Source organism: Protopterus annectens, chromosome 12.part0 (genome assembly GCF_019279795.1).
Source record: "Protopterus annectens isolate FY-2018-M chromosome 12.part0, PAN1.0, whole genome shotgun sequence".
NCBI classification, from domain to species: domain Eukaryota; kingdom Metazoa; phylum Chordata; order Ceratodontiformes; family Protopteridae; genus Protopterus; species Protopterus annectens.
The window spans coordinates 789915941-789932434 of NC_056746.1; the positions used below are offsets into that span (position 1 = coordinate 789915941).

General features: G+C 42.7%; 1 protein-coding gene across 1 annotated transcript in view; it reads left to right on the forward strand.

Annotated features, from left to right (window-relative positions):
• LOC122816213 overlaps window positions 1-16494 on the forward strand; it is a 1390304-nt gene that overhangs the window by 236955 nt on the left and 1136855 nt on the right. The window contains exon 3 of the mRNA XM_044088959.1: window positions 7835-7901. Within this exon, the coding sequence (XP_043944894.1) occupies window positions 7835-7901 (67 nt within the window). The remainder of the gene's footprint in view (window positions 1-7834; window positions 7902-16494) is intronic.

The window sequence follows — 16494 nt, forward strand, 5'->3', positions numbered from 1 at the left end:
GATTTACCTGGAGAGCGAAATGATTTTGATTGCCCCGCACTGGCCTCGTCAGGTTTGGTTTCCTTCCTTCGAGGTATGCGGTAGAAGGTCCATGGTTTCTGGACCCGGTGCCGGACCTGTTGACTCATCAGTCAGGACAGTCTCACCCATCTCTCAGGTCCTTGAGGTTGGCGGCATGGTTACTCCGCTTCCATCCTTAGTCCGAGATAATTCCCTCTCTCCGGAGGTGATCCACATATTGTCTTCCTCTCACAAACCCTTCCACTGTCAAACTGTATTCCAGCAAATGGAAAAGGTTTGCCTTCTGGGCTCAGCAACGAGGTATAGACCCTCTTACCGCCCCAGTATCGGAGGTTTTGAATTTCTTGGCCTCTCTTTTTCAATTGGGCTCTTCAGTTTCCACGATTAAGGTTCAAATAGCGGCTATCTCTAATTTTCATGCTTCTTTTGAACCTTCGTTAATGTCTCACAAACTTTGCAAGTCTTTCCTTAAAGGAGCATGGCTCCTTAGGCCCCCAATATCTCACCCTGTTCCCCCTTGGGACCTAAATTTGGTTCTTGCTGCCTTAACTGCCCGCCCTTTTGAACCAGCTGCTACCTGCGATTTGAAATTTCTGTCCTGGAAAACCGCCTTTTTAGTGGCCATAGCTTCGGCCAGGCGGGTTTCAGAACTTCAAGCTCTTTGTTCTGATCCTCCTTATTTGATATTTCACAAACATAGAGTGTCCCTGAAATTAAATCCTCCTTTTACCAAAGGTAGCTTCTTCTTTCTGCATTCAACAGACTCTAGAGCTCCCTGTATTTTTCTCGAAGTTTTCTAATAACGCAGAATATATTCTTCATCAGTTGGATGTCCATAGACAACTGCGTTTTTATTTGAATAGAACCGCTCAGACGCGGAAATCAAATCAACTGTTTGTTTCCTTTGCAATAAACAAATTGGGTCAACCAGTAGCTAAAACCTCCATAGCTAAATGGATTAAAGATTGCATCTCTTTCATCTATTCACAGGCTAACAAAGAGCTTCCCTTTCCAGTCGGGGCTCATTCTACCAGGGCAATGGCTACTTCTGTAGCTTTTCACTCCAAATTATCAATAGATGATATTTGTGCTGCGGTGCCTGGACTTCTCCGCACACTTTCATTTCTCATTACAAGCTAGATGTGGTTTCTCGAGGCAGGGCTTCCTTTGGTTCCACAGTTCTCAGGAGTGTTTTCCAATGAGCCACCCGGGATTTAGGTGCTAGGGACGCTGTCCCATCAGTTATGAATGTAGGCGAGATAGGATCCCATTACATCTTTTAGTTATGTACTTACCATAACTTCGGATGTATGGGATCCATCTCGCCTACATTCATACGTACCCACCCTCCTTCCCCCTTCCATTCGGATTTAGAGGAAATGTAGTTCCATTTGGAGATCTTCTCTTGAAGAACTTTAGTTGGTTGTAGTAACTACTATTTTTTCTGAGTTTGCATGTAAGTATGAAAGCGAACAAACAAGATCTGGGGAAGCAGGTGTGGTGCATCCTGGGATAGAGGGTAGCCCAGCCAATAAGAGACTTCGTTCTAGTGTACTAGTTGGCCGAGTCGGAGCCGATGGATCGGCTCCGAGCCCATCAGTTATGAATGTAGGCGAGATGGATCCCATACATCCGAAGTTATGGTAAGTACATAACTAAAAGTTTGAGCTGGTCCAGCACACAAGCTCAGGAATGGATGCTTCACAGCGATGCATTCCTGGACATGGTCCATTGGTGGGATATTCTTCTGGTAGATCTTTTTGCCTCCCCTCTGAACAGACAACTTCCTCTATTTGTTCAAGAGTCTCAAGGCCTATGGCTTGGAAAGTGGACACCCTGCCTTTTACTTGGGTGTGGATGTTTCTGTACGCCTTCCCTCCCTTTCCTCCTGTTAGCATGATTCTTGCACAAGATCAGGCAGGAGCCTCCCAAAATCTTGATGGTGACTCATTTTTGGCCCAGACAGCATTGGTTTCCCCTTCTTTCTCACTTGGCAAGTGGCGTTCACCACAAGTTACCTCACCGGATGGATCTTCTCACACAAGACAGGAAGTCTGTTATCCATCCTCACTTGTCCACTTTTCAACTGATGCTGTGGATTATAGGGTTTTCCCTTTTAGGCTCCTGTCTTCTGAGGATGTGCTTTGGGTCCTGCAGCAAGCCAGGAAATCCGCTACCAGGAAATCATATTTGTCCAAGTAGAGAAGTTATTCTGGCTTGTACCTCTGTCACTGTCAGTATCTCCATCTATTGAATTTCCTCTGGTTCTCTTATTTTTGTGATCTGCTGCATGCTGGCTTAGCATATTCTTCAGTTAAAGCTCACCCCTTAGCAATTTCTGCTCATCTGCCCTTGACTCTTTCTCTGGCTTCTAGATATGAGGTCAAGGAATTTCTTAAAGGCAGCCTTCATATCAGGCCTCCCAGGAAGCATACACTGCCTTCCTGGGACCTCAGTTTCATTCTTGGAAAAATTGACATAGGCTTCTTTTGAGTCTGCTTCTTCAGCTACCTTGCAACATTGCCAGTGCTTCTTTTGGCTCTCACTTTGGCCAAGAGATTGTCTGAACTTCAGGCTCTCATGGCGGTTCCTTCTTTATTAGTTTTCCACAGAGACAGACTGCCTGTTCGTACTAATCCTTTTTTATGCTTAAGGTGGTCAATGAGTTGGCCCTTAATCAGTCTGATAATCTGCTTTCCTTTTTTACTTCTCTGCAATCTACCAGTGAGAAGAATCTTCACATCACGGATTTGCATAAACAGTGTTATCCAAATAATGTCTGAGCTAAGGTTCTTTGCAAATATGAGCAGCTTTTTGTTTCCTTTCATCTCAGGTCTTTGAATTTGGCTGTTTCTAAGCAAGCCATCTCCTCCTAGATTTTAAAGTCATTTCTTTTTATTATTCTTTTGGTAAATATCTTTCCTCATCAGTAAAGTGTCATTCTCCTAGGTTTGTTGCCTCCTCTCCTGCCTTTTTCAAGGTGCTGGACACCAATTTTATCCTTGAGACTGCTACTTGGTCCTGTGTTCATACTTTTACTAAGCATTAAAAGTTGGATGTTATTTCCAGGGCCAGAGTTGGTTTTGCCAGACCTATTCTGCATGGGTTCCTGGGGGGTTGTTCTGTGCTGTCCTCCCAGGTTTCCTTTTGAGCTTTTGTACTCTCTCTTAGGTTATGACAAATACAACAGTGATGTGGAAGGGCATGGTACAGTTATGTAAAATCTTACAATAACAGTAGATGTCCTATTCACTGCTGCTATTTGCTCCCAAACTCATTCCCCCTCTTCTTTAACCTGTTCTTTCTTGTTCTCCTGCCAGAGTTTTTTTCTCTGTCCTTTTTTTTTCCTTCTTAGAAGCACATGTTTTCTGTTGTCCCTGGGGATATTCTGTTCTTCGCAGGGCTTTTTTTAGTTGTGTGTGCGTCCATACCTCACCTCTATGCCCTACGCCTTGCTCAGGGAGTATACATATGATGCCTATAAATACTAAAGGCTTTGGTATACTGGCCAGATGTTGGGTATTTCTTGGCAGGAGATCATTCAGGTTATGAATACTGCAACAGTGAAGAAAAGAACATCTATTGTTATGGTCGGATTTTACACAACTGTACTTTGTGTGGCAGAAGTCAGTGTGTGTGCTGTATATAGTGTTCTGTATCCCCCGTACTGCATAAGTGTTTTTTTTTTTTTTTTTGTTGCTCTGGTGTTTTGACTGTGTATTTTGTCAATTTGTATTGTTGTATTTCTTACTTTATATTGTATTTGTACCTATTAGCCTGTGTAATAGAGTTCCATTTTTGTCATGGGAGATTCTTAAAGTGTCTGTGCAATACCTTGAGTGTTTGGTGAGTACAAGTTTTGGACAGTACGTTTTGAAGGATAGGGAGAGATGAGGGATGAGAAAACAGGACAGAAGGAGGGTTTGTTTAGGATAGAGTGAGTGAGGTGGAGTTCAAGCCACTACAGTTTTTTTAATGCTAAGCAGTGGTGGGAGCAATGGGGGAGACTGGTAGCAAATCTAGCAATTTTATTATAAATGATTTCAAGTTTAAGTAATATATTGGATTATATGTTAGTGAGTATAGGTATGGCATACAATAGGGTGGGCAGTAGGAATGCCTGAACTAGAGAACGTTTAGCTTCAATAGAGAGATTTTTTGTACCTATGTGACATCCCTAGTTTTTGGTGGGTCTTTTTAATAGTCAGTTGAATGTGAGTATCGAATTTTAATTGGTCATAGATAGTTACTCCAAGCAGTTTTGTATGAGATTCAACAGAGATAATTGTGTTATTTAGGGTAGTGACAGTGAAGGTCTTTTGTGTTGTTGTAAAGATTTTGGGAGGAAGAGTAGAAGTTTAGTTTTCTTAATGTTGAGTAGGAGTTGATTACTGGTTAGCCATTGTTCCACTGAGAGGAGTGATTCTTTGGTAGAGGTAGGTGAGATTGTCAGAACAGGTTATAACTGCAGAATCATTGGCGTATTGTATTAAATAGGAGTGAGGGCAGGATGTGTAGAGGTTATTAGTGGAAATGTTAAAAGAAAGGGTCCAAGAATGGAACCCTGAGGAACTCCAGTTTGAACTGGGAAGACTGGGAGGGTGGCATAGAGCCATCTGATGGATTGAAATCTATTGGAAAGGTAGTTGGAAAAACAGTGAAGTACGGATTTGGAGAGTTTAAGGTTAGAAAGTTTAGCTAGAAGAAGTTTGTGGGAGACAGTATCATAGGCTTTATGGAGGTCAAGAAAAAGACAGGAGACTAGCTTGTTGTTGTCATGAGATCTTGCAGTGTTTTGAGTGAAAGAAATGAATGCTGTGGATGTGCTGTGATGGGCCCAAAAACCACGTTGGGTAGGGCCAAAAACCACGTTGGGTAGGGGTTAAGAGGTTTTCCTCTATAAGATGATCAAGGAGCTGCTTATGAATGCATTTTTCCAGTATTTTAGATAGGGGGATAGTATAGCAGTAGGTCTGAAATTAGTGGGGTTGGAAGAGTTGTCACCTTTGTGAAGGGGTGTAATGCCTTGCATTCTGCATATGAGCAGTTTCCATACCAGACAGTGATGTTGTTAGTATGCTTTCGATTGTGGTCCAGTAAAAGGTCAGGAGGATGTGGGGAGGGGACGTTTGCTCTTTGTAGTCTCAGGAGGAAGTGGAGATGTTGTTGGGCTCTTTTTACAAGGCCTGGAGGTGTTTGTTGCGCAGCTTAGATCATCTGAGATGTGCACACCTAGGTGCTTTTTACCCTTTCCACTGTCGTATCACTGATGGTGATGGGTGTGTAGGACCCTTGCTTCCTCCTGCAGCCAACAATGATTTATTTTGTTTTGTCAACATTTAGTGCTAGGTTGTTGTCTGTGCACCATTTGGTGAGTTGGTTCACTTCCTCTCTGTATGCCCCCTCATTGTCATTTCTGATGAGGTCGATCATGGTGGTATCATTGGCAGACTTGATAGTGTGATTTGTCTGATGTTTTGCAGAGTAGTCATAGGTCAGTATTGTGAAGAGAAGTGGACTTAGTGCACAACCTTGTGGGACCCCTGTGTTCAAGTTAATGCATCGTGGGTGGTGCTTGCCAACTTGAAAAGTTTGGGGAGTGTAGGTCAGAACGTCGAGGATCCAGTTGTAGAGTGTATTTTCTATGCCTAGTTGACTTAGTTTAGACAACAGTTGCTGCGGTATTAGTATTAAAGGCTGAGCTGAAGTCTACGAACAGCATATGTACATAGCAATTTTTATCTTCAAGATGGTTCAAGGTTTGATATAGTGCTAAGGATGTAGTGTCCACAGTGGAGTGATTTTTGTCTGTAAGCAAATTGTAAAGGATCAAAAGATGCAGGCAGACAAGATGACATGTGCTCTTTGGCCATCCTTTCAAAGTATTTCATCATCACCAGTATGAGGGTGATGGGTTGGTAGTCATTTAAGGTGACGGGGAATGACTTCTTGAAGCATCTTGGCACACTAGCCTGTCTGAGAGAGTGTGGAAGATGTCAGTGAAGACAGTTGATCTGCCCAGTCCTTACGAAGAAGACCCAGAGTCATGTCAGGACCTGTTGCCTTAGCTGGGGGAACTTTTCTTAGGTTTTTTTCAGACTGCCTTCAGGCTAAGACATAGCGGTGTGATATCCCTGTCCATGTGTAGTTTCTTTGGCAAGTTGTTTGCTCCTCACATCTGCTGAGGAAGGTGTTAAGTTTGTCTACAAAGTCCATATTTATCTACACATTGTTTTGCCGGGGTTTTGTAATCAGTAATACACTTGATGCCCTTCCATAGCTGCCTAGGGTCCTTTTGATCTGAGAAGTGTTTTTGTATCTTTGCCCGTGACCATGTTTTGCTGCTCTTGCTCCCTTGTTCAGGTTGGCCCTGGCGACTTTCAGGGCATCTTTATCTCCAGACTTAAAGACAGCATTACGTGCTCTCAGTAGCTGATAGACTTTGCTAGGGAGACATGGTTTATGGTTTGCCTTTATTACATCCTTCAAGGTGGTCACATCCTCGACACATTTTGATGATGATGATGATATACCATACTACTGTTTCAGTATACTCATCCAGGTTTACATGCTGTTCTGTGGTAGCAGCAGCTTTGAATAGGTTCCAGTCAGTGCATTTGAAGCAGTCTTGCAGGGCTGAGTGTGCTCCTTTTGGCCAGATCCTTACTTGTTTCCTGGAAGGTTTTCTTCTTAGTAGCATGGGGTTGTAGGCTGGGGGATCAGCAAGATAGAATTGTGATCCGAGCTGCGTGGGTGTGGGTGGGGAAGTATTTTCAAAGCTTGCTTGACATTTGCATACACTTGGTCAAATGCATTTGCTCCCCTTGTGGCAAAGTTCACATATTGATAGTAGTGTGGTAGTATTGTTTTCAGCTTGGTCTGGTTAAAATCTCCTGCCATAATATTCACACACTCAGGGATTTTGTTTTGTAGTTCACAGGATAGCATGTACAGGCTAGCAAGTGCATTTTTAGGTTTGCACTCTGAGGTTATATAGACTGCTGTGATGTAAATGGCTGCATATTCCGTAGGCAGAAAGAATGGATGACATTTAAGTGTAAGGTACTGAATGTCTGCTGGGCAATGGCTGAAGGCATTCTCATTGTTATTACACCAGCAGATGTTTACATACACGCAAACTCCCCACCTCTGGTTTTGCCGCTGATGTCCTGTATCCTGTCGGCTCTGAATAAGGTGTAATCCTGTATTTCCACAGCATAGATATTTGAATTTAGTCAAGTCTTTGTAAAAGTGATTAGCTGTTTCTCATCTTGCAATTTGTGTTTAAGTCCAACCTGATGTACTCCATTTTGCAGTCCAGCGATTGAACATTTGCCAGCATGAAAGATTTTGCATTAAAGATTTGCAAGTAGAATGTGTAATAAAAAAAGAAACGGGAACAGCATTTTAATTCTCTCTTTGGGTACTGTGTTGCAGTACTCTGAAACAGCTCTGAATTCAGGTTTTGGGATTGATGAGAATGGAACAGAAATGGAGAGTTAGCTCTGTGGCTTGGGACATTATAATCTGGCACAGATGTAGGCAGAAACCACTCTTGTGGGGATCAGAGTTTTCTGTCACAAAACAAATCTGTGCCTGTGTTGAAGTCTGGCGATCCATGCATTTTGAGTAGTTACATTTCATGTAATTGCATTTGTTCTTTATAGTATACTGTGTCAGGTAGTCATTTCTAGGTTAAGTAACTGAGACATTTTACAAATAATTAAACTTGTTTTAATTTGACATCCTGCAGTCTTGCTTGAATTATGTACCCAGCTGTTTTAAATATTTTCTTTTATGTGTTTTCATACAGTAAAAATACCAGACAGAAAAGGTTGGAAAACATTGTGGAAGATAAGGAGCTTAGGTCTCTGGCATCAGTAAGTATTTTACGTAACTATAGCACTATCAGCTGAAAGAAGTTCCTGGTGATATTTATTTTATTCACTTGTAATTCAGTTATACCATTGAAATTCAGAGATTTAAATGGGCAGTGGTAACTTGTCCAGTATCCCAAGATCAGTGGTAACCTTCATTAAGACCAGCATGATCCCATGGGGGGATCAGTTATAGGCGTTACATGTCAGTTATTAATCATCAGGTCATATACTTGAATGGTCAGACTGCAAGACCTTTGTATTATAGCGCACTACTGAAATGTCGGGACTTGCAGTGCAGAGTCCTGATGTTCCAAAAAAAAAAAAGACCAAAAAATGCAGAAGAATGAATATCGAACATGGAGTTAATCCCCCCCACCCCACCCCAAACTTATTTATTACAACTCCAAGATTTCCATACTTCATAGAAAAGGGAATATTCAGAGAAGTGGCAGTCTTGGACTTGGTATGCATAAGTCCAGATTTTTGGCCATTCGGTCTTCATATTGTGAGACTCTGCATTTTCACCCTGATAGTGCATTACCTCAGAAGGTAACTGATAGAGAGCAAATGATAAAAATAATCATTTTTAAACATTTCGATTACAGTAAATGGGTTCCCTAAATTATCAGTAGTCTAACAAAGCTAATTCAGGAATTTTGTCAGGTAAGTGTCTGTTCTTCAACTCGTTCTGCCGTAGTTTCATTACATTCTATCATGACCATATACTAAGAGTTACCCTTTTTCAAAAATCCAGTTCCAAAGAAGTGTAACATGAAAACCCTGCAAAAAAAAAAAAAAGACACAATTTTTTTGCAGGGTGTATTCCCAACGTGAAGCGCTTGGCTAACCACATCCCTTAAGTTATAGATACCAACTTCATGGTCAGACTACTGTGAAGAGAAAGGAGAAAATCCCTTGAAAGTGCATACATAGCTGGCTTGCACAATATAATGCATTGAGGTTGCATGAACTGTGACATTTAACTTTCAAGTAAAATGACTGATGATCCAGCAACCTTCAGTGAAGGGTAAGTATGCCTATACTGCCTTTGTGTATTTTACAGGCCCTTGTTAAAGTGGTTTAATGGAGTGGAATAAGGCATACAGTTGTAGTGCTGTGTTCTGTGTCTGTATGCTGAGATCTATAACTTGCATCATTTATGGCTCTTGCAGCCGGTATTCCAGAAGTAATCTATGCTGGTATATTTTATTTGCAGCTCAGTCAAATTCTTAAGGGGTCATTAAGTTGGGCTACATTCGTGCTTGCATCAAGCTTGTACATTGTGCTGTAGAAGGAGTGGCCCTTGTATGTCCCTTCTGTTCTTCTTTCGGAGGTTTCTTTCTGTGGCATACTGGCTCACTTTAGCAAGTCATTAAGATTGCCATTTATTTTTTTCTTCATTTAAACAAATTAGAAATAAATTTTCTTAATATTTTCGTGTCCTTTAAAAAAGGTGTTTGGACTGTCATTTCTCACATCTAATCTGCTCATTTTTCTGCTGTTTGCCATTGTACATTCATTGTTAGGTAAAAGAAAAGTCTGTTAGACTGTCTCAGAGCTTTTTAACTCTTCTGTGCTGCATTTATTGATTTGGTTGAATTTGTCACTGTTTTTCAGCCTGCACTTGTTAAAGAAATACCATCTGTTTGTTACTGTACTGCTCTTAGTTTGTTTTAACAGTATTCTAATAGTGCCTAACCTCCTCTGGTACTGCAAAAGCTATTCTGAGTTTGCAAAAGTTCTCCTGAGTCTGCCAAAATATTTCTAAGATGTTCTTCATCTCACATTGCTGCAGTCCTTACACTTGGGTAGTCCGCTGTCCTCGGTCGGCCCGAATATCAAAGTATTAGGCTGACGTCAGTCAAGGCGCTTAAGACTGACATCAGGACGTCAGGGTACAAATGCGCATGACCGACGTCATATCCTCAGTCTTTTTTGCCGCATGGTCCGATGCAGAAGCAGCGCTTAAGTGCCGTTCGGCTCTGAAATTTTTCAATTCGGAGTTTCAGACCGAGTCAAAGTTGGCTAAGTACCCGTTGGGAATATTTTAGCTTTTCTTGCCTCAGTGGTTTACCGGATGTCAGAAAAAGTGAATAACTGTATTTCTTGTGGGAAGCAGATACCGCATAGGGACTATCATACTTTTGTGTATTCCTTGTTTGGGGCCTGAGCACGACGTTGTTGGGTGTCGCTTTTGTGCTAGGTTCAATAAGCGCACTATTGCGAAGGTTAGATTGTGCCAGGTTGGTCTTCGAAGCGGTGCAATTACAATATGCCGCCGGATGCTCCGGACGCTTCTTCAAGAAGCGCAAAGACAAAGCAGCTAAACCCAGGCAAGAAGAGTCGTCCGTACCAGACGCCGGTTCTTTAGAGGCGTCAGTGGAACCGGTGGTTCCACCGGAGGCTTCTCTGGAGTCCCAGGGGGAGACTTTGATATTGCAGGATGTGGCCTCTCAGGAGGCAGGTCAGGCTGAAGGGGCTTTTCAAGTTACTGTACTCCCCTCCCTTCCTAGGGTGGTTAGGCCCTCTCCTTCTGTTTCCAAGGCTTCTCCCAGAGGCAGGCCAGGTTTAGCTTCTGTTGGTGTCACTCCTAGTTCTACAGGATCTGTGCCCAAGAAGCACATGCTTAAAATGGCAGAATATTTAATTACTTTAATTAGAGGTTCTTTGCCCCCTCCTGATAAGAGGCCTAGGGTGGAACCAGAGTTGGGGAGTTTTGAGCAGGCTTCGGATGTTTCAGAGTCTTCGGCTGAAGACTTGCAGGAGTACTCTCCTTATTCTGATTCTGATGCAGATGATTCGACTCCTTCTGCTTCTCCTCCAGAGGATTTTTCTTTTTCAGAGACTCTTCATTCCATGAGGGAACATTTTAAGTGGGAAGGTCAGGACTTCTCTGATTCCAGGAAAAGGCTTAGGAATTTTGCTTTACCCCAGCATAGGCCTTTGGCTGTACCACCTGTTCTGGATGTTGTGGAAGATGTGTTTGCAGAGGCTTCACTTAATCCTGATTCTTTGCCTCCTGCTCCTGTTAAACCGGATAGGTATTACAGGGTGCCTGAAGCTCATAAATATCTTTATAAGAGTCCTAGGGCGGACCCAGAAACTGTTAGTCAGGGACCTAAGGGTGTCAAGGCCTCTGTTGTAAAAATCCGTTCCTCCAGATAAAGAGGCCAGAGCTTTGGATAGATTGGGAAAGAAAGTCTATACTTCTTCCACCTTAGCTATGAGGGCTTTGAATTGCCAGTTTCACATGTTGAAATATCAAAACTATCTTCTTACTCAATTGAAGTCTAAAGTAGATGCTCTGGCGGAAGGCATTGAGTGTAAAGAATTACAAGATTTGGTACATGTCTCTGAACAGGTGGGTAAGCATTCTTTACAATGTGGTTTTGATGCTGTACAGGCCTCGTCTAGGGTGGCTGCCACTGGGTCAGTTCTTCGCAGGCACGGCTGGCTGAGGGATCAGAATTTATCTGACCATGTTAAGACAAGGATTTTGGATGCTCCTTTACAGTCTGATTTGTTGTTTGGTTCTCCTGTGGAGTCAGTCTTGAAGAAAATGGAAGACAAGGCTACGTCTATGCAGGCTGTTAAAGATTTTTTGCAAGTTCAGCCTCCGAAGTTTAGTAGGAATTGGCCTGCTAAGGGGTGGACGTATTCTTCTTATGATTCACAGTCTAGGGGTAGATCTAGACGTGGTAGGGGCAGAGCTCAGAGCTCCTTCAGACCTAGAACAGGGAGTTCACCTGCTCACTCTTCGGGTGAGGGCAGGGGCCAGTCCTTTCGTAAACAGGCCCAATGACCTACCTTTTCAGCTGCCAGATCCTTCTTGCCTGGCAGCACCTTTGGGAGGAAGGTTGGCACTCTTCAAGGAAAATTGGAGTTTGATTACCCAAGACAGATGGGTATTGGATATCATACACCAAGGTTACAGGTTTTATTTCCATACCTTGCCTCCTTTCAAAGGCATGCCGGACGTTCCTCCTCAGCAAAGACTAGAGGCTCACAAACAAATTTCTCTGCTGCTTCAGATAGGGGCCATACAACCGGTCCCTCTGCCAGAAGTGGACCTAGGATTTTATTCTCGCCTGTTCCTAGTACCAAAGAAGGGGAACACGTGGAGACCAATTTTGGATTTATCTATCCTCAACACTTATCTGGACATTCCCAAGTTCAAAATGTTGACGTTACAACAGCTTTTACCTCTGCTGGGCAAAGATCACTGGATGGTGACTCTGGATCTCAAGGAGGCTTACCTTCATGTTCCTATCAGGCTAAGTTGCAGGAAGTATCTATGCTGGCTGGGACTTCTCATTATCAGTTCTCTGCATTGCCCTTTGGCTTATCTACTGCGCCCAGAGTGTTCACGAAGGTTCTGGCTCCAGTGATAGCTTTCTTCAGGCTAAGAGGAATACAGATTTATCCTTATTTGGACGATTGCCTGATTCTGGCCCAAGGAAAGGACGAACTTCTTCATTATTTACAATATGTGATAGCAGTGCTAAGATGCCTGGGGTATTCTGTGAACGAAATAAAGTCCAGTCTAGTACCCTCTCAGGACATGTGCTTTCTGGGTGTGAGACTGAATACAGCATCCCAGATGGCCTTTTGACCCCGGACAAACAAAAGAATCTTTCTCTTTACTTCCATCAATTGTCTCATCAGTCCAGGCTGACTGCAAGGACAGTCCTTCAAGCCTTGGGGTTCATGGCATCTTGTATTCTGGTGCTTCCCAATGCCAAACTGCATATGAGGAAGCTACAATGGTATCTCAAAAATGTATGGACACAGCACTGCCAAGATATGGACACTGTCATTCAGATAATACCTTGCATTCAAAAGGAATTTTTGTGGTGGGCTCAGGAATGTCACCTAAACAAGGGACTCTCTGTGACCCGGCCAGAGGCGAGTCGGATTCTAACGACAGATGCCTCAGACAAAGCTTGGGGAGCTCATCTAAATGGAAAGTGGGTACAAGACACGTGGCCTGCCAGACTTCAACATCTACATATCAACTTGAAGGAGATGTTAGCAGTCCAATTTGCATTAATAGCTTTCAAGGATTTACTTCTTCCAGGGCAGGTGTTGGTTCTAACAGACAACACAACTGTCATGTGGTACATCAACAAGCAAGGGGAACACATTCTTATCCTCTATGCAGACAAGCAATGATTTTGTGGGAGACTGCTCTCAGTTTACAGCTAAATCTTCAGGCAAGGTTTCTGCCGAGCACAGAACTCCTTAGCAGATGTGTTGAGCAGACAAATTATGGATCCCCACGAGTGGAAATTGGATCCTCATGTATTTCAGAAATTGACAGTGTTATGGGGAACTCCAGACATAGATCTGTTCGCTTCTCCACTAAACTACCAGCTGCCAAAGTTTTGCACAAAAAGGTTTCATCCCACAGCTTGGAAAGTGGATGCTCTTTCATTCAATTGGAGCAATCTTCATGTGTATGCCTTTCCACCTCTGCCTCTCCTCCCAAAGGTACTCCTGAAGGTCAGACAGGACAAGCCAAAGATGATTTTAATAGCTCCAGATTGGCCTCGACAACACTGGTACCCATTACTGAGAAGCCTGGTACGGGAGCCTCCATGGCCTTTACCTTCGATTCCACACCTGCTGTCTCAGGAGAACAGTCATTTACTCAATGTCAAACTTCACTCTCTTCACCTAACAGCCTGGCATATTCTGTTTTGAACCCTGGAGGGTCTCAGCTTCCACAGCAAGTTTTGAATGTTATTTTGGAGGCCAGAAGGCCTAGTACAAGGAAAGTGTACGCAGATAAATGGAAGAGATTTTTATTTTGGAGTACAGCAAAGGAATTTGATGTTTCTGAGCCTAATTTAAGTGTGGCTCTTCAATATCTTACTGAGTTACTGGACAAAGGTTTGTCCTTCTCTTCTATTAAGGTTCATGCTGCAGCAATTTCTGCTCACTATGACTGTGACCCACCATTGTTTTCTCATCCTTTGTTTAAGCAATTCCTTAGAGGGGCAAAGAATATAAGACCCCCATGAGAGCTCCTACTCCTGCTTGGGATCTCAATTTTGTGTTGGAGAAACTCACTCTACAACCTTTTGAGCCTGCAGCTACTGCCGAGTTGAAATATTTATCATGGAAGACTGCTTTTTTGTTGGCCATGACCTCTGCAAGAAGGGTTTCTGAATTACAGGCCCTTATGGCGGTTGAGCCTTTCTTAATTTTCCGTAAGGATAGGGTATCTTTAATCCTTCCTTTATGCCTAAAGTGGTTTCTAGTGTGGCTTTAAACCAAACTATTCATTTGCCTACTTTTATGCAAACCCCCAAAATAAAGGGGAAAAGATTTTGCACACTTTGGATGTACACAGGCAGTTGCGATATTATTTGAGCAGAACTAAAGGGTTCAGGCAGTCTCAGCAGTTATTTGTTTCATTTGCTTTGGGTTCTCAGGGCAAGCCTGTGTCAAAACAAACTATTTCTAAGTGGATTGGGTTTTGTATTGCTTTCTGTTATTCCCATCATGGTAAGGAGATTCCAGCTGGGATTAGGCCTCATTCCACTAGGGCTACTGCCACTTCTACAGCTTTTTAAGGGGTGGCAACTAAAGATATTTTGGAGGCAGCTACTTGGAGTTCAGTGCATACTTTCTCTAAGCATTATCACCTTCCACTTTACTCTAAATCTAGGGCTGGTTTTGCCACTGCAATTTTACAGGGCATTTTGGCAGCTCCTACTGCTTTATAGTTTTGCCATCCTCCCTTACCTCTGCTTTGGGATTCTACCCAAGTGTAAGGACTGCAGCAATGTGAGATGAAGAACATAGTACAGTTTTGTACCTACCATAAATGTAGATGTTCGAAGATCCACATTGCTGCAGTCCAATTTACTCCCTCCTTCCCTCTGTAGTTAGAGGCGGTTGTGTGGGTTGGGTTGTAAATATTGTGGATATTGTATATATTGTACATATGATTAGTGCAAGGGTGGTTGGTTGGTTTTTGCTGTCTTTTGGTTTTGACCTTTCTTTTTAGGGTCTTCTGACATCTGGGGCAAGAAAAGACTGAGGATATGACGTCGGTCATGCGCATTTGTACCCTGACGTCCTGATGTCAGTCTTAAGTGCCTTGACCGACGTCAGCCTAATACTTTGATATTCGGGCCGACCGAGGACAGCGGACTACCCAAGTGTAAGGACTGCAGCAATGTGGATCTTCGAACATCTACATTTATGGTAGGTACAAAACTGTACTTTTTGCAGAGTTTTTCTGTGTTGTAGTTCTCTTACTTTGTGAACTTTTTTCTGTATTTTGTTGAGCATTTCTCAGGGTTAATGAACTAATTTTCAGGATTCCTGATACTGCAAGAATTCTGACTTTTGTTGTAAAGTATTTGTTACTGCACTTGAGCTCAAAACTAGTTTGTTTTACATTGAGAGTTTTTTTGAACTTTGGTAGGAGCAGAGCTGAATTCGACCTGTCCAAGTTGGAAAATGCTGATGGAAAGTTTCTTGTTCCCCTTGCGTTGTATGTAAGCAAACCTCTCCAGTTTAAAGTCCTCTATTGGAAACACTCTTCATAGCCTCCCACTGTTCACAGCTGCTCGAGCTGCCAGTTTGTGCAGAGGGTAGTACCAATGCAGGTCATCTAACCAGAGCTGCTCAATGTTTGGCAACTTTTGCCAGAGGTCTGAAGAGATTCTGCTAAAATCGAAAAAATAAGTACTTTTTGAGTTTTCCCTGCACTTTGCTGACTGTATTTTATTATTTTGCTGCCTCATTTTGCAGATTTTTCCCTTATTTTTTTCATTTTAAAAAAGCTCTTCTGTTGCCTTAAGTAGCTAGTACATGGCATACACTAGATTCAGATCTGCTGAATCAAGACCGTATTATTACACTTGAGCACTATTCCAGTCATCTTACATTAGGTGGGCCCTGTCTGCATCCTTGTGGCAGAAATATGTAGTCTGAGCCTCATCTGAGTTGGAGATTATTGGAAGAAAGCTCATTGTGTGCTTTCCCATTGGTAGTTTAACTTAAAAGCATTTAACTTCACCCATATTTTAGCCTCACGTTTGCGTGCAGGTGCGCACCACCCAACTGGGTTTAGCAATGCCCTGTAGAGATACAAATGCCTTGAAAGACCATTTTCTCCTAGACATCTATTAGTGAATCCTCCCAAACTTTCCTGCTGCATTGCGGGTAATTCAGTTGCGCACTGAAAGGCATTGCCATAGTTTTCACCCCATCCTTCAATAGAATAACCCCCTTTTTGTTATCCCAGAGCCAAATCTGTCAAGCTAGCCCACTCCAAACTAGAGGTTACTGTAAAAACCTGCCATCATGGACAGTCAGTTTCCAACCATTTCTCCAGCCAGCCTGATTGACATGGGCATCCTGAGGCAATGTAATTGCCTCATATATACTTCACAGCTCCTTACTCCTAAAACAAACAAATCCAATATGTGAGAGATGCAATTACACTGTGAATTTGAAATCATTTCTCTCATGTAACAACAAACCGGACATCAAACAGGTTGTCAGCACAGCACATCACCTCTCACACAGAACAGTGTCACAACACACAAACCCACATATGCAGTGGTACTCAATA